We start from the raw sequence: 22,447 nt of genomic DNA on the forward strand, positions 1-22,447 counted from the left end.
TATTTCCCATAGACACAGTCTTCCTATTTTCTAAGTTTATTTACAAAAATTTGAAAGACATGTTCGTAAAATAAAAATCACAAAAACATTCCGTCAACGTTCAGTGATTACAAGCATCTTGAATATTAATAACTTCAGAAAAGGGACATTTAAAAAACTGATTGTTGGTAGTAGAAGCACGCGAGCATTATATTAATAGGTTGACTCCGAAAAGAGTCGTTTCAACTTTGAAGTCTCCGTGCGGTAACAGCGACTGCTGGGCTACTTCGGTAATATGGAACCTTTTGATTCACCATTCGGCAACCGGAGACGAAAGCCAGACCGAGTTGATCGGTTATGATGAGGCGACCAAGTTTTTCTCTACTTTGTCAATGTTCATTTTCTTCTTCTTCCTGGATTTCATTTGAATCTCTTCGTTAACGGTGTTCCCACCTGACCGTAGGGCATTTTCTTTATATAGCCGCCAGACTGCAACGATGAAAGACTCGTGATTAAGTGATAGGTCAGGTCGATGAAACGGATTGATCAGAATAATAATCGTTCTGATTCTTGGATACCATTGGTCAAAATTACTAGTCACTGGTCAGATTCTTTGTATTGCTTATAAATAACTTGTAATAAAATAATGCTGACAACGGGGATAATTTTTTATCTAATTACTTGTACGAGAATGTCCTTTTCTACTATTCATCTGTAAACAATTCAATAAAATATAAATCCCTTTAATCTGAATGAAATATTAAACTAAAACGAACGAACGAACGAAGTTTTCAAGGAATTAAAATATAAAAATTACTTAAATCAGTTTAACTTACTTACCTGCTTTAATTACTTTAACCACTTTATAAAAATTACGTTAAACCACTGATAACGTATAACATTTACATATAATAGGGTGTCTCCATCGGAGAACAGTCGGTAACCTCAGCGGACAAATTTCTCTCAAAATTCCATCAAGAAAATTATTTTTGCTATTCTTTATTATATTTACTTTTATTATGCTGTGATAAACGAATGTTTCTGGAGATGTTAACGAATAGCTTGTTTAGAATTGAGAGTAGAACATTAACCAATCAACCAATGAAACTAATGCTTCGGACTTCCAAAAGAACAAGGAAAATTCCTGATTTGTTTATTTTATAATGAAGTTTTTTTTTTCAATTTTCTTCTGTGGTTTTAAGTTTTTCAGGTTTTAACTTTTTAAATTTAGCTAAAGATCGTAAATTGTTATAAGGCTTACTTTATTAAGATAAATCTCCTCGGCTTCAAAATTTTAGTTTGTGTGTATTAATTAAATCATATTCAGCCTAAGCTGCCTATCTTGTGAAAGTTTTAAAGAGAATATCTGGATCCTAACTAGATTAAGATTTATAAAATTACAAACTTTTAACGAGCTCTGATATTAATTTACGTGATAAAAAATATACGTATAATAAATATTTCAGGATATACACAAAAGTATATAGACTGCAAAGAAAATTGTTAGCAAAGATTAATATTAGGCAGATAATCAGTTGCCGAATCCTGCTGACTGGACTAGTTATAAATGTCTCTAATTTCAGAAAGAATAAAAAAAAAAAACTGGTGATTAGTTAAGAAAAATATGTAATAGCTCATAAATTGTGGTAATAGATAAAAATGTTTTGTAATAGTTCAAAAAAAATTGTAACAAATTCAATTTTTATTCAAGATTTTACATCAGTTGCCTAAACATACTTTATTTTAACTGATTATCTGTAACTGCTTTGATCTTCATAATAAAGCATAAAAAATAATAAAATAGCATAATCCAGGTACAAAAATAATTCTTTTTGATGAATGTATTATACATGTTAGGTAAATATAACCAAAAAAATTATACGTTTCTCATATGATAGAAGTCACTTCAAATCTTGGCACAGCTATTCTCAAGATAATATGCAGTTCTTGCTAGGTTAACTGAGGAAATAAGATATGAATTGGTTTCTCGTTGACTCTTTTTCTTAATCAAATATACGGTTGCACATTGACATGCCAATTCCATCGAAACGCCGACATTCAGAATTCTTACAAGCAACACAGCCATGAAAGATAATGTGGAAGACAGTGTTAAAGAACAAATTATTGTATTACCTTCTATCGAGAAGTAATGAATTTCATCGCCTCTACTCAGAAAGTAACTGCTTAATAAGAGGACCATCCTTTGATCGAACTGAAAAGCTGTAAAATAATTCAACGATTTAAAGTAAAATGTAAAGAACTTGAAGGGTTGTCATTAAATGCAGAATATTGAGTCAACGCCCGACTACCCAGGTATCTTAGAGAAAACTCCTATATTATAAAAATTATGCTGAGGGGAGTGACAGCCGCCACATATTTAATTGAACTGATTCTTAACATTCCTTTATTATAATCTATTAATTCTCTGATTTTACATTAAGACTTCTAATGAAAATTCAGTCTTCCCACGACTCTGCCAAGGTGGAGTTCATGTCCCTCATTCGAAGAAAGATACAATACCTAGAACTTATCGGAGGCGCCACTTTTTGCGAATAACAAGGAGATCGACGATTACCTAGGGATGTTATCTATTCGTGAAGAAACCTATCTGTTAAGCTCAGAGTATATAGTTATGCTTAATACGCATGAAAACTATCTGGGTGTTAACTTATTAGATAACTGTAAGGATGTGAGACGACTGAAAAGGTTGCATGTTGTGGATCTTAAGACTATTGTGAGGTGAATATTGAACGAACTTCCTTCGTTTTATTAACAGTTTAACTATTGTGTTGACCATTTATAATTTTTGCTTTGTTTCATTACTTGTTGATTTATGTGTACTATGTTGCGGACTTTGTGTGGAGTGTTATTTATATTTTTTTTATTCATTGTAGTTTTAATTATATTATTCTCTGTTGAAAGTTTTATTGTATTGCCTTGGGAGATATCACTGGATACCTCTCTTTCACGTCACGTTGCTTTATACCACCATTTTTCTTTCAGTTTCGTTATTTGGGAAACGGATGGTAAATAAAACAATATAACAGAAAAAAGTTTAAAAATTGTAATTATTTTTTATTACTAGTCAACATTTCAGTGCATTTAATTATTTTTTTTTAACAATAATTTACAGTGTAATTTATATAACAACGAAATAATTATGTTTTCAAGTTTTGATAAAATAATTATCTTTTACCAAAGAAAGGTTTGTTAAGATTTTGAATACAACTGGCCTAATAAATAAGTCATTATACTATTCATAGTTTTCCGTTTTTCTTAACATTTAATCAACAGAATTTTCTATAAAAATAAAATAAAAAAATTAATTAGAATTTTCTGCAGGGTTCTTAATCAGAAATATTTATGTAGGAAATATTATTTTTTAATATCTTATTTCTGTTTCACGAAAAAAGGAGATTTATATTATGAAAATATTCCCGTTTGTTTGAATTTATTTGTTCGTTTCTTTTTTAGGGGAAGGAATTTAAATACATTGCCCGTTAGGGTTTTCATGCCTCAGAAAGAGTGTGTGTATGTGTGTATACGTGTTAATACACCGACAGATGGCATTAATTGATACGAGCGTACAACAGGCAGCAATAATATTGTTTAATGCCCTCCCTTTGTGTTACATCCACGAATGATATATATTGACAATGATATGTATCTGCATCAACGGTTAATCGTTCGTACCGGAAATTGCGCTTCTGTTGATGAGAATCCCTGAATAGTAATTCAAATACGTACAGTATGTATATCTAAACAGTAAATGGTAGCGATACCAAATACGCATAAATGTCCACATACATATTTCCGTATTATACTTTGGCGCTTTATTGTGTACATACATTTTTGCTTGCAAGCACAACATGTTGCTGGTTGTAAATATTATATTTAGCATCTTCTTCTTCTTTTTCCTGTTTAGCCTCCGGTAACTACCGTTTAGATAATACTTCAGAGGATGAATGAGGATGAAATGTATGAGTGTAAATGAAGTGTAGTCTTGTACATATATTTAGCATCTACCCGTTGAAAAACTAACTATATAGATTGAAAACTCCCTATTATTTCCCAGAGCTCAATAAATGATCGGTATATTCCTCTTTAGAATAAAGCTACTGTCAATTTAATAAATTAAGCGATTTCAAGAACAGTATAACTTGGGTTTTACTTTAAAAATACTTCCTTAGTCAATTATCGAATATCTAGGATTTCTTTCTCACGAGAAGGTTGTGAAGCAGAAATGGTTTTTAAAAAAAAAAATATTAAATCGGATATTTTCGATTTAACGAAAGAATAATTTAATTTTTTTTTTCAGAAAACAAAATGAAATATTATGTTTTTTCAAACTTAGACAAGAAGATGTTTTTACTGCAAATATGAATAAATAGATACATGTTAAATCAGGCTTTATTAAGAGTATATGTGTTACAAATTAAACATTTTTTAAATACGTGAAAGATTACGTATTTATATTTCTATATTCTGAAGGTGTATTAATATGGGTAATAGAAAATATTTGATCCTAATTATCTTGAATCAACGATTTATTTTTGTTAAAACGTAAAAATAAAAAAGTATTTAATTTTAACGGTAGTTGAATTGATTTTCATGCATTATCATTTTCAATGGGTCTACCAGAGAGAGAGAGAGAGAGAGAGAGAGAGAGAGAATGAGAAAGCGCGGATGAAAGAAAGAGAATTGCATGAATTTGAATTTAATTTATTCTTATCAAAAGTAAAATTTTGGAATCTGTATGTTAATATCAACGGCCCGTTCCGTATTTGCAGACTTTATATAATTATTACTTAAAACATGAACTTTTCACAAGTTTTTAATTTTTATTTTGACTTGAAAGATGGGAAAGAAATTTTTATAAAAATTTGATGGAAGTTTACTTATAACTGTGCTTAATTGAATCTACTTCTAAAAATGGCATACATTTTATGTATGATATTATTTTCAGTACCAAAAATATTTTTATTTCTTTTCACTTGTTTATTATTTTAGTTATTACACTCACGCCCAATATACATATTTTATTATTATTTTTATAATGAGAACGAGTTGATAATTGTTGAATGTTAAAAAAAAAGTCAAACGACTGAAGACACAAATCCAGAACTTTTCAGATGAAAGTCGTAAAAATTATCCATCTCCATTGTTACCCTTTTTTTCTTTTTGGTAGACAAAAATAGGAGTATGTCATAAACTTTTTTTAATGAAAAATTTTTTCATTAAAAAAATACTCGTGTGCAGTTTAAAATATATTCTGGGTGCAGTCTTCAATCTACCCATGATTAATATGAAAGTAAATTTACTCATACAAGTTAATAAAATAACGTGCTCTTAAGTTATATTTATCTTTAAGTTTTCTGATATGTTCTTAATACTTATGAGATTACCATTTGTCATATATATATATATATATAAAATAAACTAGAATCTCCGCATCCCGAAAGAAAACTTCTCCCTCATTTTGTACTGGCATATACTCATCAATTAACATCAGAAAAGAATTCAGATTTTTTTCTTTAATTACAAAGCCTCAACCTAGGCCAATATTAAGAAATTCAGTTGATTTGGCTTAAATTTGTAATATTCGTTAATATTACTTTTCTTTTTCTTTTTCTGATTATCCTCAATGCTTCAGAGGATGGATGAGAATGATATGTATGAGTGTAAATGAAGTGTAGTCTTGTACATATATTTAGCATCTACCCGTTGAAAAACTAACTATATAGATTGAAAACTCCCTATTATTTCCCAGAGCTCAATAAATGATCGGTATATTCCTCTTTAGAATAAAGCTACTGTCAATTTAATAAATTAAGCGATTTCAAGAACAGTATAACTTGGGTTTTACTTTAAAAATACTTCCTTAGTCAATTATCGAATATCTAGGATTTCTTTCTCACGAGAAGGTTGTGAAGCAGAAATGGTTTTTAAAAAAAAAAATATTAAATCGGATATTTTCGATTTAACGAAAGAATAATTTAATTTTTTTTTCAGAAAACAAAATGAAATATTATGTTTTTTCAAACTTAGACAAGAAGATGTTTTTACTGCAAATATGAATAAATAGATACATGTTAAATCAGGCTTTATTAAGAGTATATGTGTTACAAATTAAACATTTTTTAAATACGTGAAAGATTACGTATTTATATTTCTATATTCTGAAGGTGTATTAATATGGGTAATAGAAAATATTTGATCCTAATTATCTTGAATCAACGATTTATTTTTGTTAAAACGTAAAAATAAAAAAGTATTTAATTTTAACGGTAGTTGAATTGATTTTCATGCATTATCATTTTCAATGGGTCTACCAGAGAGAGAGAGAGAGAGAGAGAGAGAGAGAGAGAATGAGAAAGCGGGGATGAAAGAAAGAGAATTGCATGAATTTGAATTTAATTTATTCTTATCAAAAGTAAAATTTTGGAATCTGTATGTTAATATCAACGGCCCGTTCCGTATTTGCAGACTTTATATAATTATTACTTAAAACATGAACTTTTCACAAGTTTTTAATTTTTATTTTGACTTGAAAGATGGGAAAGAAATTTTTATAAAAATTTGATGGAAGTTTACTTATAACTGTGCTTAATTGAATCTACTTCTAAAAATGGCATACATTTTATGTATGATATTATTTTCAATACCAAAAATATTTTTATTTCTTTTCACTTGTTTATTATTTTAGTTATTACACTCACGCCCAATATACATATTTTATTATTATTTTTATAATGAGAACGAGTTGATAATTGTTGAATGTTAAAAAAAAAGTCAAACGACTGAAGACACAAATCCAGAACTTTTCAAATGAAAGTCGTAAAAATTATCCATCTCCATTGTTACCCTTTTTTTCTTTTTGGTAGACAAAAATAGGAGTATGTCATAAACTTTTTTTAATGAAAAATTTTTTCATTAAAAAAATACTCGTGTGCAGTTTAAAATATATTCTGGGTGCAGTCTTCAATCTACCCATGATTAATATGAAAGTAAATTTACTCATACAAGTTAATAAAATAACGTGCTCTTAAGTTATATTTATCTTTAAGTTTTCTGATATGTTCTTAATACTTATGAGATTACCATTTGTCATATATATATATATATATAAAATAAACTAGAATCTCCGCATCCCGAAAGAAAACTTCTCCCTCATTTTGTACTGGCATATACTCATCAATTAACATCAGAAAAGAATTCAGATTTTTTTCTTTAATTACAAAGCCTCAACCTAGGCCAATATTAAGAAATTCAGTTGATTTGGCTTAAATTTGTAATATTCGTTAATATTACTTTTCTTTTTCTTTTTCTGATTATCCTCAATGCTTCAGAGGATGGATGAGAATGATATGTATGAGTGTAAGTGAAGTGTAGTCTTGTACAGTCTGAGGTCGATCATTCCTGAGATGTATGGTTAATTGAAACCCAACCACCAAACAACACCGGTATCCACGATCCAGTATTCAAATCCATATAAAAGTAACTACATTTTACTAGGATTTGAACCTTAGAACTTTCGACCAAGGTTAATATTACTGATATTTTAAAAAATGTTCTACTTTTTAATTTTTTTCAGAAGATAGAACATTTTTTTTTGAAGTGATTCATAATATTTTTATCGTAGTGTTTGAAATTTTGTTAATTGTGGGCACTAGGCAGCATAAATCTTTCAAATGAAAAAAGCCAGAACTTCTTTTTTTGAGATAAAACTGAGTTTGTAAGAAAAGTTCGTTTATCGTAATACTTAAATATTTGTTAATTTTAGTGGTTGTGGGATAGAGAACTGTAAATGACAAAAAGGTGTGAATCTATCCTTCTGTGCTGAGGGTTTTGCAGAAACTACAACACATTTGAAAAAAAATTACATATCGTAATATTTCAACTTATTTCGTGACTAAATCAGGAAAGTCTGTTACGGGTTACATAAATTTATTTCAACTGTGTTGATGATACGTTTCTGGTGTCTTTTAATCAAACTTTAAGGGTTAGATAAGAGAAATCTGTTTTTTTATAATCAGACTTAATGTTTTAATTATTTATTATTAATCTTATTACAAGGTACCAAATGGAACCTAATTGAGAATGTAAACGAGAAACAAAGGGTTAAATAATGAATATAAAGACTAAGTGCGTGGGAAGAATTAAGTTTTAAAATAAATGGGAATTCATATAGGTGATGGAGTTTGTAAAATTAACACAGATAAAAAATCTAACTTTGTATATGATAGCCTATAACTGCAGATAAAGGGGTAATATTTTGTCATTGTTATGAAAAAATTCAGTACATAAATTTCAATAAATGTTGTAGAATTTTTTTTTTAATTTGCGTGAGGATCAGTTAAAAGAATCAAAATATTTGTAATTTATTTCTTGGTTTTGGATATATACTCAACACTCATGGATAACATGCAACAATACTTATTAGCCGACACCATCTCTAAAAAAATTTAATTTGTTTTAGAAGCAGAGTTTTACAGACTAATAATAATGTATTTTGTTTAAAATACAAATTTCCTATTTTTATTTAATGGGTATATATATTTCTTTTTTTTTCCAAGTACTTTCGTAACCTGATAAATGTTATTTTTATGTACACTTTGAATTAATAAGATGTATGAAAAACTTTGCTAATTTATTTTTATTATTCATTCCTAGCTGCTATTCATATAAATTTTGAAAAAGTATGTAATTTTGCAGATTAAAGAAAAAAAATATATACTTTATTAGTACTTTCGGAATTTATAAATGTTATTTGAAACTTCGCGCTTTGAAAGCTTTAAAATCCATTTCTTATGTCGGTTAATATGCTTAATTTTAATTTTTTTTAGCTTTTAATTATTATAAGTCTCCCTTTAAAATAATATTTCAATGAATTTAGTAAAAAATTTAAAATTAATGAATAAAGTAAAGTTTAAGAGATTGTTTTTAATTAAAAAACTAAAGAAAAAAGTTAATGAAAAAATTTCTACGAACAAAATTGTGGTTATTTTTCTATGAAATAACATCATTACCCACTAGCATTTCGTCCGATTTAGTAAATTACTTTTCTAGTAATTCATCGTTCACGGGTTAGTATATACGAGCAGAATACTGAATAGTCGTACGTTGTTTATATTATAAATGAAATTCAGCATTTTTTCAATGATGATGAATCAACTGTTTCCATGTAATGATGTACAAATTAATTGGGTTTTTCTTAAAAAAAAAAAAAAAAAGTAATAATAACAATAAACATTTTTACAGAAAAAATATAGCTAGGATAATATTTAAAAATAAATTTTGATAACATTATCAAAATTTTTGATAAAATGAACTATTATAAAATAAAACTATTTGTTTCTTATTTTTCATATCATAAGCCGCTGACAACCCTGGTGCATATTCAATCGTCATCCGAAGAATTAATGGAACTAAACTAATCGAAATATATTCGATGAACTTCGTTTTATGACAACGAAAACCTCAATACTTTTTAAACTGTATAAAATAAATATTATTTAATTTAATTTAAGTGTTATTCAAACTTTTATTCGTGGTATTTAATGTCATCTATCGATCGTTTGACTCAGTTTTTGTTTGAATACGGAAAACATTCTTTTTTTATTTCCACCAAAGAAGTATAATTTCTTATGTGCGTACATATTACACACGAACTTTTTTTATAATAAAAATTTTACTTATTTAATTGTGATTCTTGGTTTATTACTAAATGTCGGAAACACGGGTTTATCGTGAAAAATCAATAAAGTGATTTGTAGTTGCTCCAAAATAATTTTTTTCGTAAGTTTTGATTGTCAAATAAAATGCATGCTTCATAATAATATTTGATATTTAATAAACAGTTGTATTTAATATTTTTTGATATTAAATGGAACTTTGTATAAGTTTTTTTCTTAGTTTTTTAAGAACTATTTGATCGCTCATATCACTGACTTCTAAATGGAAAACTTTGAAAGAATATTCGTCAATAAAAGTTGCTAATTACATAAAGTTTTGCAATAAATTCTGAAAATTTAAATAATTTATTGATATGTAATTTCAGTTACAGTTTTATTCTAAATTTACACTGGAATATAATATTTTCTTTATAATAATTCAAAAAGAAAAGAAAACATAATGAAAAAAGAACGGATCTAACCGTACCGTCGGTCTACGTTTATTATATTGACTTCTAGGTGGCAATTTCCGTTTTTCGGTTAAGCAACATCAACACTGTTGTCATCACTTCAGTTCGTCTCACGCCTCATGCTATTGCACTTATCCGGAGAACAACGCCTTTGGCTAACAACTACGTGATTACACCGCCGCATTTCTATTTATTGATGTACTCTTGAGTATATTTTTCATTTGATGTTCAATGGTTAAATATTGAATAGGTTTTCTATGTTTCATATAATTAAGTGAATACTTCATGTTTAGTTTAGCTCATTGTATTGAAAATCTTTCGTCATAGCATCCAAATGAACTTGCTTCTTAACAACCGTTATCCATTGTTACTAGAAAAAGGATTTTCAAGTTCAAATTCTTATTATACAAAAAGATCAAAAATAATTTGATGCAAGTTCTTTTTAATGTCAGCGGTACGACCATGTTTCCTGGCACTGACAAAAAGAAATTAGGTGTCTGCTCACAATAACTAAAACTCTTTTTTAATCCTGTGGTTACAAGACCTGCTGAAAAAAGAATAAACCGGACTGTATGCGCAAATTGTAAAATAAAACAACGGCCATCTGACTCATTGGGACAACTTAGATATGTTCCCATTTTATACACACGTTATTTAAGAGTAATTTTCTGAATCTTTTGGCAAGTATGTAGAATACTTACTTAAGTAGAGAACGTAAAAATTTTACGCCTATTCAAGAGACCTGTCTTGAAAAATTCCGGATTTTCGAAATAAAGTGTTTTAGTCTGAATAAAAAAAAGAAAAAACGTAAGATAATGGATTATCTTCTTTTTTAAATACTGTTGCTGACATAATTTATGTCTATGTAAGACTGCCAACATCAAATATAGATATTTACAAATTAAGTTATGTTTTTGTGAAACTGCCATTACGTACTGGTGTAGTTGAAGAATGATTCTATTCTATAATAAGATTAGGATAAATGGAGTGGCAACTGTGGATGAGGATTTAAGGAATAAATCACCTCTCTGGTAGATTGATAAACAATAAGAAGATGGCAAGTGGGTTTTTGAATTCATAATGGTTCATGATCTGCATATATTAAACGAGCAGGATAATTTATCGATCTAATTTGTTTGCATCGATGATAAGTGTTTGAAAGAAATATCATTTGACACTATTCCAATTGGTATGCTACTTAATCTAATCACTGAATGGAAACTGACTGATCAAAAGTTCACAAGATTTAATATGAACCTGTCAGTAACTGGTGGTTATCCTTAACATAAATGAAAACAAGGTTCTCTTGCTTGTACGAAATATCAATTGGTAGCTGTTGAGAGAAAATTTGGATCGTAAAGAATGTAGACTGAATTATCTTCAAAATATCGATGGTTTCCCTAAATGTTTATCCTTGTGGATAAATAGCGTAGCAGAGAAATTTATACTTAGTTCTTCCGGATATGAGCTTCTTCTGAGTTTGACGCAGAATTTGAATAAGAAATGTCTAAACGTACGAGTACAGCAACTGAGTTAAATTGTACAAATCACTAAAAATGTTTAGATAAAGAATTACATCCTTCATCTGTATAATTTATTATTATTAGATACGAGTGTAAAAATTGGCAGTAATTATTCAATCCTGTTGGTAATGAAGTCCAATAGGAAATTGTACATATCGAGATAAATAAAAGAGGAGCGCACTTTCAGTTAATTCATTGGTTAGGGAAGATGAGGATTATTTATAAAATATATTAAACTCCTTTACGTACGAGTACTTGAAATACTTACCTAAGTTATGTGAAAATTATTGGGGTAGTTCCTGCTATGCTATACTGATTTATCTGCAGAGAAGATTGCGCTTGAATATGCTCACAGGAAATTGCATGTGACGAAAGACAATGTTGGTCATTTTTTCAATATACTCGTATACAATCTTAATACTTGAATTTTTACTACATTCTTAACACATACAAGTTTAGAATAAAATAAAGAATTTCAACGGGAAAGAATTTAACGGGAAAACAAATATAGACTTTTATCTGTAATTCTATAAATTTTTTTCTCACAAATTGAACTATCCACAATGACGTACAAAAAGAAAGATTTAATATGATGTAAAACCCAAGTTTCATCAGGTAGTAATCTAAACCTTTTAAAAGAAAATACTTTTCTTTCATAACAAAAATTCTAAGCTCTTTAAAATTCAAATAGATTCAAAATGGAATTAAAAAGAATTGATTCAAAAGAATTCAAAAATGCAAAAAATAAGACTTTACTCAAAATTCCACACATACTTACAGAAAACTTTCTTTACCAAACTTTCGTTCGCTTTTCTTTATTTTCTTATTAACTCAAGGAGCTGTATGATCAATTTCACCAGATACTTAAGGAAATAACACAACTTCTTCTTCTTCCGGTTTAGATTTGATTAGCCTGTTCCGAGCCCATCGACATCTCGATCTGCCTACATATCTTTTTTTTATCCGCCTTATAACACCACACACGTAATGGCTTCTTAAAACTTCTGTTGAGTCATTCGTAATAGGTGACTTGTCTATCTTTATCGACATCGTCTGATAGTTTCGTTGATTGATTATATCTTATTGCTTTCACGAATGATCTCCATAACTAATACTAATCTCTCTCGTACAACCCTTCACGCTCTGCAGGATCCTCATCTCCGCCACTTATATTCGGGAATCATTCGAGTTGCTCTTGGTTCACACTTCACTAACATGTGTAAGTAAAGAATGGCCATTTTTTTATAAAATTTAATTAGAGTATTCTTCCTGGTCTGACCCTTCAAAGTACGAGGTATCGATCCATAAACTGCACTAAATTTAGCCAATTTTCCACTTATATGTTGTCCATGATCGAAGGACAAGTTGCACAACAGATATTTGAAGTTTCCCACCTATTTCAAATTTTTCCCATCGATGACTATCTTGGAATTTAAGGGCCATTTGCCGCACAAGGCCATAAGATTTCTGCGAAATTTTCATTTAATTTTTTTTTGGATATGGAGCTGATGAACTGCTACTTGCAGCTTGTCTTCACTTCTTTTATTTTCAATTAAACTCCCAAATCCCTTGCTTAACAAAGCTGAAACTCTACTTGTTTTTCTGTCTTCAGTGTTTGAGCTGGTTTGATGCAGCTCTCCAGAATACCCTATCTAGTGCTAGTCGTTTCATTTCGGTATACCCCCTACATCCTACTTCCCTAACAATTTGTTTTACATACTCCAAACATTGCCTGCCTGTACAATATTTTCCTTCTAGCTGTCCGTCCAATATTAAAGCGACTATTCCAGGATTGCCTTATGTGGCTTACAAGTCTGTCTCTTCTTTTAACTACATTTTTCCAAATGCTTCTTTCTTCATCTACTTGCCGCAACAACTCTGCATTTGTCACTTTATCCACCAATCTAATTTTTAACATTCTCCTATAGCACTACATTTCAAAAGGTTCTAATCTTTTCTTCTCAGGTACTCCAATCGTCCAAGTTTCACTTCCTACAAAGCGACGCTCCAAACATACTTTCAAAAATCTTTTCCTGGTGTTTAAATTAATTTTTAATGTAAACAAATTATATTTCTGACTGAAGGCGTGTTTCGCCTGTGCTATTCGGCATTTTATATCGCTTCTGCTTCGTCCATCCTCAGTAATTCTACTTTCCAAATAACAAAATTCTTCTACCTCCATAATCTTTTCTCTTTCTATTTTTACATTCAGTGGTCCATCTTTGTTATTGCTACTACATTTCATTACTTTTGATTTGTTCTTGTTTATTTTCATGTGATAGTTCTTGCGTAGGACTTCATCCATGCCGTTCATTGTTCCTTCTAAATACTTTTAACTCTCAGCTAGAATTACTATATCATCAGCAAATCGTAGCATCTTTATCTTTTCACCTTGAACTGTTACTCCGGATCTAAATTGTTCTTTAACATCATTAACTGCTAGTTCCATGTAAAGATTAAAAAGTAACGGGGATAGGGAACATCCTTGTCGGACTCCCTTTCTTATTACGGCTTCTTTCTTATGTTCTTCAATTATTGTTGTTGCAGTTTAGTTCCTGTAAATGTTAGCAATTGTTCTTCTATCTCTGTATTTGAACCCTGATTTTTTTTAAATGCTGAACATTTTATTGCAGTCTACGTTATCGAGTGCCTTTTCTAGTTAGTTGTATAAATGCCAAGAATGTTGGTTTGTTTTTCTTTAACCTTCCTTCTACTATTAATCTGAGCGCTAAAATTGCTTCCCTTGTCCCTATACATTTCCTGAAACCAAATTGGTCTTCTCCTAACACTTCTTCCACTCTTCTCTCAATTCTTCTGTACAGAATTCTACTTCAGATTTTTGATGCATGGCTAGTTAAGCTAATTGTTCTGTATTCTTCACATTTATCTGCTCCTGCTTTCTTTGTACCATGACTATAACACTCTTTTTGAAGTCTGATGCAACTTCCTCTTTTTCATAAATATTACACACCACTTTGCATAATCTATCAATCGCTTCCTCACCGGCACTGCGCAGTAATTATACAGGTATTCTGTCTATTCCAGCAGCCTTTCTGCTATTCAGATCTTTTAATGCTCTCTTAAATTCAGATCTCAGGATTTTTCTCCCCATTCATCCTCTCCAACTTCCTCTTCTTCCTCTATAACACCATTTTCTAATTAATTTCCTCCGTATAACTCTTCAATATATTCCAGCCACCTATCGACTTTGCCTTTCGTATTATATATCGGTGTACCATCTTTATTTAACACATAATTAGATTTTAATTTACGTACCCCAAAATTTTCCTAAACTTCCTGTATGCTCCGTCTATTTTCATTAATCCACTCTTCTTCCGCTAGTTTGCACTTCCTGTTTATAGTATTTCTTAATTGTCAATAGTTCCTTTTACTTTCTTCATCACTAGCATTCTTATATTTTCTACGTTCATCCATCAGCTGCAATATATCGTCTGAAATCGAAGGTTTTCTACCAGATCTCTTTGTTCCGCCTAAGTTCGCTTCTGCTGATTTAAGAATTTCCTTTTTAACATTCTCCCATTCTTCTTCTACATTTTCTACTTAGCGTTTTTACTCAGACCTCTTGCGATGTCCTCCTCAAAAATCTTCTTTACCTCCTCTTCATCAAGCTTCTCTAAATTCCACCGATTCATCTGACACCTTGTCTTCAGGTTTTAAACCCCAATCTACATTTCATTAACACTAAATTATGGTCGCTATCAATGTCTGCTCCAGGGTAAGTTTTGCAGTCGACGAGTTGATTTCTAAATCTTTGCTTAACCATAATATAATCTATCTACCTTGCTGTATCGCCTGGCTTTTTCCAAGTGTATATTCTTCTATTATGATTTTTAAATTGGGTCTTGGCAATTACTAAATTATACTTCGTGCAAAACTCTATAAGTCGATCCCCTCTTTCATTCCTTTTGCCCAGACCTTATTCACTCACAATATTTCCTTCCTTGCCTTTTCCAGTGCTTGCATTCCAAACTCAAACTATTATTAAATTTTCATCTCCTTTTATGTGTTTGATTTCTTCATCAATTTCTTCGTATACACACTCTACTTCATCATCATCATCATCATCATCATCATCATCATCATCATCATCGGCGCTTGTAGCCATATAGACCTTAACAGTCGTTGTCGGTTTAGGTTTCGATTTTATCCGTATTACAATGATTCTAACGTTGTGCATTTTACTTTAGTCTCTTCCCTAACTTCTTGTTCATTACGAAACCTACTTCTGCCTGACCATTATTTGAAGCTGAGGTAATTATTCTAAAATCAGCTGACCAAATGTCGTTTTCCTCTTCCCACCGAACCTCGCTAATTCCTACTATATCTACATATATCCTATCCATTTGTCTCTAAATTGTCTAACCTACCAATCTTTTTTAGACTTCTAACATTCCACGCTCCTACTTATGATATTACCTTTGTCATGCGGCCAGCACCATATAGCCAAGAGTTTCCAATTCCAGTACCACGAGAAATTTGGATGATCCAATCTTTTAGAAAGTAGGTATACTGAACCCCATTTAATTAAGCAGTCAGAATTAAATGATCTGGTTCGTGATATAAATTTATCAAAGAATCAAGCAGAAATACTGGCATCAAGACTGAAAGGATGGCATCTTTTTCAACCAAACACTAAAATAAATTGCTTTCTGGACAGACAGTCAGAAATCAACATTTTCTTCTCTCAGTACGAAAACTTACTGTAACTTAGTATACTGTAATGTGGACTCTTTAGTGGAAGCTTTGGAACATATGCCCGTTCCTGACGAATGGCTACTTTTAACTGACTCGTCAAAGGTTAGTTTGAAAGATGTTCTGCTTCACATTGGAAATAAATACCCGTTAACACTATTAGCATACGCTGTTCACATAGAGTCTTATGAAAATATGAAAGTTGTATTGAGCAGGATTCACTATGAAAAATGTTTATGGCATATTTTTGGAGATTTGAAAGAATAAGCGCTTTTTTACTTGGACTGCAACTTGGATATACTGCTGAGTTCTGTTGCTTTTTGTACAAGTGCGTCAGCAGGGATAGGAAAATCCATTACATAAAAGAGCAGTGGCCGAAGAGAGAGGTACTGTCTGTAGGAGAGAAGAATGTTGTTAGTCGGGCATTAGTAAAACCAGAAAAAGTTTATCTTCCGCCTCTACACATTAAGCTAGGAGATGTTTAAGCATGCAGCATATACTGCATGGAAATGATTTCAAAACATGTTAAACAACCTCCTTGAAAACCATAAGGCCAGTAATGCAGACAGCTTGTGAGTGAACAATTCCTTCAAAGCTACAAAGAACTTGGGTATAAAATGTCACTCAAAATCCATTTCTTACATTCAAATTTGGATTTTTTCCCTAACAAACTCGGCGTTATCAGTTGTGAGCATGGAGAATGCCTTCACCAGGAGATATCTACAATAGAAACACGATATAGTACCAGGGAAAATGGTACCCAAAAGTGTTAACTGACTACTGTTACAATCTAAAGAGGGATCTACCTACAGCAAATTACAGCAGGAAATCCAAAAGAAATGGATTTTTGATGAGTTCAAAATGCATTTAATGTATTGTCTTATTACATTCACCGTACATTTTTTGTTTCAAAAGAAGTTTTAATTACAAAAAACTGAACCCGCTAGAAAAAATCAGTCATTATATATGAAATTAGCATAAAAAATACTGTAAGGATCAGCCATTCACTCTCATTTAACAAATAAAAGATTAAATTTTATTGACGAGTGTAATTTTCTCATTAATGACTAGATTAAACTAAAGTTTTATCATTCGTTTTACGCACCGTAGTCTTGCTCTGTGCTGTTCGGTACACAAATGTAGAAGTGTTCTCGCCAAAGTTAATGAATAAAATCTACTGAAATAATCATACTGATGAAATAAACAACAAATTATGTTTTTCTGATGACGTTATCGTTTTCGAAGATGTAAAAGAAGAACCTTATAAAAGGATTAAAAAGTTTCAAAAACGATAGTTTTACTTGTATCAAGGCTAGATAAATGATGAAGTAATAGTATTTACTTGTAAAATTGAAAAATATATACCATTTACAAACCTAGGAAACAACAACTGTAAGGATAGATAAACGAAGGAAAGTTACTTCAATGTTTTTAGAATTAGACGCATGAAGACGTTTCTTTTTAATAATAAAAGGAAATATTAATTGATTCAACCAGGAGAACATAAAATCTGCGATAAGTATATCACAGTTCAGCTGCGATATATTTGAGCTTGGAGGTAAAAAAAAGGCGGGCTAGATCCTTACAAAAATATATTTTTTAAAAATGTTAAAAATAAGGTGAATTCAAAAATTAAATGAGTACATTTTATGAAAAAAAATTGAAATTATATATTAAAAAACAAATCTGATAAAAATTAAAGATAAAATTTTGGAATTAAATTTGCTCGAATTAAAATAAATAACTCGTATTTTAATGTATTCGAGTAAGCTAATATTTTTTTAAGTTATCTCATAAATCAGGAAAAAGGTAAAAAAAATGTTATCAAATATCCAAAATTTTAAAGATATAGTAATGGTTTTTAAGGTATACATTGTGAAATTTGCGATTATATTTAAGAATGCGAAGGTATAAAGATCCTTTTAACCCTCATGTTAACATTACGTGCTCCAGAGTTAATTCTAAGTCTTTGCTTCTCTTCCATTTTCCTCAATTCCATCAAATTTTTGAAAGGCAGATGAGTGACTGGAGGGTATAAATGATTTAGTCCCCTCTTTATATTATTAATATTATAAACCACAAATTTAACTTAAACCCAAGCAGAATCAGTATTTCTGTAGTCTGAACCGTATCATGCATAAAAAGTACCCTTGACTCGTTACCATAGTAACGAATTGCGTTCTCACGCGCGAGAAGACCACATCGAATTACGTATCATAAATCAAAAATGATTTATCTTTAAATTTGATACGCTAAAATAAATTACCTATTATATGATCGAATCTGGTAACCAAATATGTCAGATTAAAAGGCCGATTTAAATTTCATGAAGATTTATCACGGCAAACGTAACGAATCGTCTAAATTTTACTCCCATTATATAACCATCTTGGTAATACAAATATCAAGTGGGATATAAAAATTTGGTTGAAGATGACGATAATAATATTAACAGACGACGTTTCTGACGTAAAATAAATTGGTTAACAACTGACAGAAAATAAGAATACAAGATTTTTTTAACTGTTCTAATGGAAACAATAAATTAGTCGTGAATAATCTCTTCTAAAATATTTTTATGTTTCTCTGAGCGAAAAAAATAATTTTAAATGTTCTATTTAAACCTTATAAGATCCTCTCATTTATTATTTTTTTCTATCCATTGCTGTAGTATTAAAAATAATCAATAGTAAGACTTGCATTAAAATTATACCGGTAAATGCATAGAGTCGTTACATGCTACGTTATTGTGAAGGGAATCTGTTTTACCCCTGTTTACACTCGCCTAAATGGTAATTCTAGGGTTAGTTAGTGTAACCAATCGATGAATAACTCTTGGCTGCAAAGTGAAATATGTTTATAGGTTGCTCGAAAAGAATTTTTATTAATATTATAACCAATCCAACTGAAGCCTAGCCTAAATCCTATAAACCTAAATCAACACTAAATCCCACTATCTCCTGTTAGTTCGTGGCAAATCACGACCGCAACTAGAAAACCGAGCGCAGGTGGCTTTGTCAACCGCAGAGGGTTGAATGGACAATCGAAATTTAAGGATTTCTCTGCCCAAGACGAAGTTTATGCTTCTCAAGGGTGCAGACAAATTATCATACAGTCGTAACCCCCGTATTAAGTATAAAGGCTGTTAATCAGTTGAGTTCTAGTTCATAAGTACCTAGGTGTTTTGTTTGATGAGAAATTGCTGTTTAGCAATCACATTAGGCAAGTAGCGGCGGACGCCGTCTCTGTGATTCACAACCTTAAGAAGATTGCTCGAAAGGATTACGGACTCTCGGGCCATCATTTGTACATGGTCTACTGAGATGTCTTCGAAAGTATGACTTCTTACGCGGCGTCCTTTGGGCGCATAGGTTGGAAAGAAATCGGCCACTTATTCAAAATTTAAGGAGTGCCCAGCGCAGAACCTTAATTGTATGCACTGGTGTTTTTAAAACACCCTCCTACGAGGCTACTACTGTACTGGGAAAGACTCTCCCAATCGATTTAGTGGTGAAAGTTCGGGCGGCCAAGTGGAAATTGCAAAGAGGCAGGGAGGCCGAGGTATTTGGGAAGCGGTTTTGAGCCGGGCCTGCACCAGAGCGGAACGGTGATCTCAATGCACCGGTTCTAAATTACGAACAGTTGCCCATCTCCCGCCTGCGGAGAAGGCTTTACAGCCTCGCGATGGAAGCATGGCAGCAAGAATGGCACACTACGACTAAGGAAAAGTCCTTGTATAGATTTATACAGGATCTGGGGGGATGGTATGCCTCTTCATCGTTTTTAAGGGCAACGGAAGCCCGAGTGCTCTCCAACCATGTAAATTTAAACCAATATTTATTTCGGTTCCCCCTGGCAGCTGATGATTTGTCCGTTTGCGGGGAGGTCCAATCGAATGTGAACACATGATGTTCGATTGCCCAGCTCTTGCGGGCAGGACTCAGGCCACCCTGGAACTTAGGGGTCAAGGGGAAAATTGGCCACTCACAAGCAGCGAGTCAATGTGGCGAGAGCCGTATTGTTGGACCGTGTGGGAGTTCCTTGATGCGGTTGCTTTGTTCAACCGACATCAGTAATTTACCTAAGGGAAAATACTCCTACCGCGCTGCTGTAGGAAGCTAACCGAGAGATATGACTGGCTAACAACCAGATTAAGGCTCCAATCGCTTTAATGGTGGAGAGGTACTTGCTGGCATTCAGCGGCCTAGGCGTGGCAGCAAATTACTGTCTTTGACAAGATAAATTAATTGCTGATAGTCATATATATTTTAGTAATTGACGGGGTGCGCCTACCCATCTTAGTGATATATGACAAATGGGCGGAGGGACACGTAAGCGTGTATGGTACCACGCTTATTCTGCTCACGCTTTTAGGTTAGCTCTAGGAGCTAGTTAGGACACTGGTCGCTAAACTGCTTCGTGGCTCAGTAGCCGTTTGTGGCACAGACATTCGGTCTTATGCTTAGGGTGACCCGAATGGGGTGGTAGCGGGAAATGCCAAGCAAACCAACATTGTCAAACCTAAATCCAAATATATGAGAGAGAGGGGGCGAGAGAGAGAGACATTGAATTATAAAATCTACTGTTCGTTCGTCGGCAGTGAGTCAAAACCCGTAGGTAGGCAAAGCTATCCACTGTAAGTCCCTAAGCTCTGACCCTATACGTCTGAGAGCTCGCTATTACAATAAAACCCATATTTCCATTGACCAACTATCTGGCGCACCTGCAGCAGGATGGAAGGAAAAAACTCCCGGCGGACTCCTTCGCGAATCAGTTACATTCAAGATAAAGAATGTTAAATAGCAACAACAATCTGGATATATATCCGGGGGCATCATTTACAGAAAAAGTCTCAGGAAATCCTCTTACCCGATCGCAATTGCACAGTCACATGTACGTGATGATGTCCAGGACAGCAATCACATTAAAAGATGGATTCACATCAAGCATAAAGGAAAATACATTACTTAAACTTATACAAAAAAACCACTAACAAATATTTTCAAGCCCAAAAAACATACAAATACTTCGAAATTCACTTGAAATAAACAATTAGCGAGAGCATCGTAGAAGTAGATCCAAAACGTAGGTTAGCAAAATAAAATTTTATTAGCGCTAATAGTTCCTTACTCTGTCGAAGAAGAAATTCCGTTCATGATCTCTAAGGGGCCACCCATTTTCCTGGATACAAATATCAGATTTTAAAAATTAACCACTTTTATTGTATGATTTCTGATTTTATTAATCATTCATAATTACAATAATAATTTATAATTTGATAAAAACTGTAAATAAATGTTTTATTTATCTTATACAGATGGACGTGAATGGTGGTATTCCAATATGGAAGAACTACAAAGACTTGCAGAACCTTCTCTAGATAATAATACTGCTAGTAATGTTACCGTCCAGCTAGGTGGTACTGCCTTCTTGCACTGCCGAGTACGCAATCTCGGAGAAAGAACTGTGAGTATGAAACCTTTTATCATCGTATAAAAAATCTAATTATTCATTCTTATAAATTTATAGTACTTACTCAGTTTGTACTCGATAAATTATTTTAATTTACCATTGCTTAATTTTCAGTAGTATAGGAAAACTTTCGTTTTCCTCTTTGCAGTTTTATTCTCTGAAAGGAAACCTTGCAGCAAGTTCCTTTCAAAGGCATGACTTTGTAACAGAAGTGAAATATAAAAAAGAAGAGATATTTTTTACTTTGTGCTAGAATCAGATATTTATAAAATAAGGGGTAAGCTGCAGTGCAGAAAACACTGTTAAGTCTGTAGCCGGCCTGCCTTACATTTATACTTTTATATATATATATATATATTTTTTTGTTGTTTTTTTTCATTAAAAGAATTTTTTTTAAATAAAAAAATTTTGAGAGCTAATGAATAGTTAAAAAATAAATAATAGAAATTACAAGATTCGCTGTTAATATTGATATTTTGGGTAAAACTATGAATGAGTTTAAAAATAAGTAAAAATTTGAGAAATAATTAAATTTGCAGGCATGTATAAGTAAAATAAAGGTAATAAATGCGACGGAATAATGGACAATAAGAAATTAAATATTAAGGTACAAGTT

The 22,447-nt window shown here is 31.6% G+C and overlaps 1 protein-coding gene across 1 annotated transcript in view; it reads left to right on the forward strand.

Annotated features, from left to right (window-relative positions):
- The window catches only part of LOC142320908 (limbic system-associated membrane protein-like), a 1,137,362-nt gene that overhangs the window by 1,000,217 nt on the left and 114,698 nt on the right, over positions 1-22,447 (forward strand). The window contains exon 8 of the mRNA XM_075358890.1: positions 21,677-21,825. Coding sequence (XP_075215005.1) covers positions 21,677-21,825 — 149 coding nt within the window. The remainder of the gene's footprint in view (positions 1-21,676; positions 21,826-22,447) is intronic.

This window comes from Lycorma delicatula, chromosome 3, assembly GCF_047948215.1.
Source record: "Lycorma delicatula isolate Av1 chromosome 3, ASM4794821v1, whole genome shotgun sequence".
Lineage (NCBI taxonomy): Eukaryota > Metazoa > Arthropoda > Insecta > Hemiptera > Fulgoridae > Lycorma > Lycorma delicatula.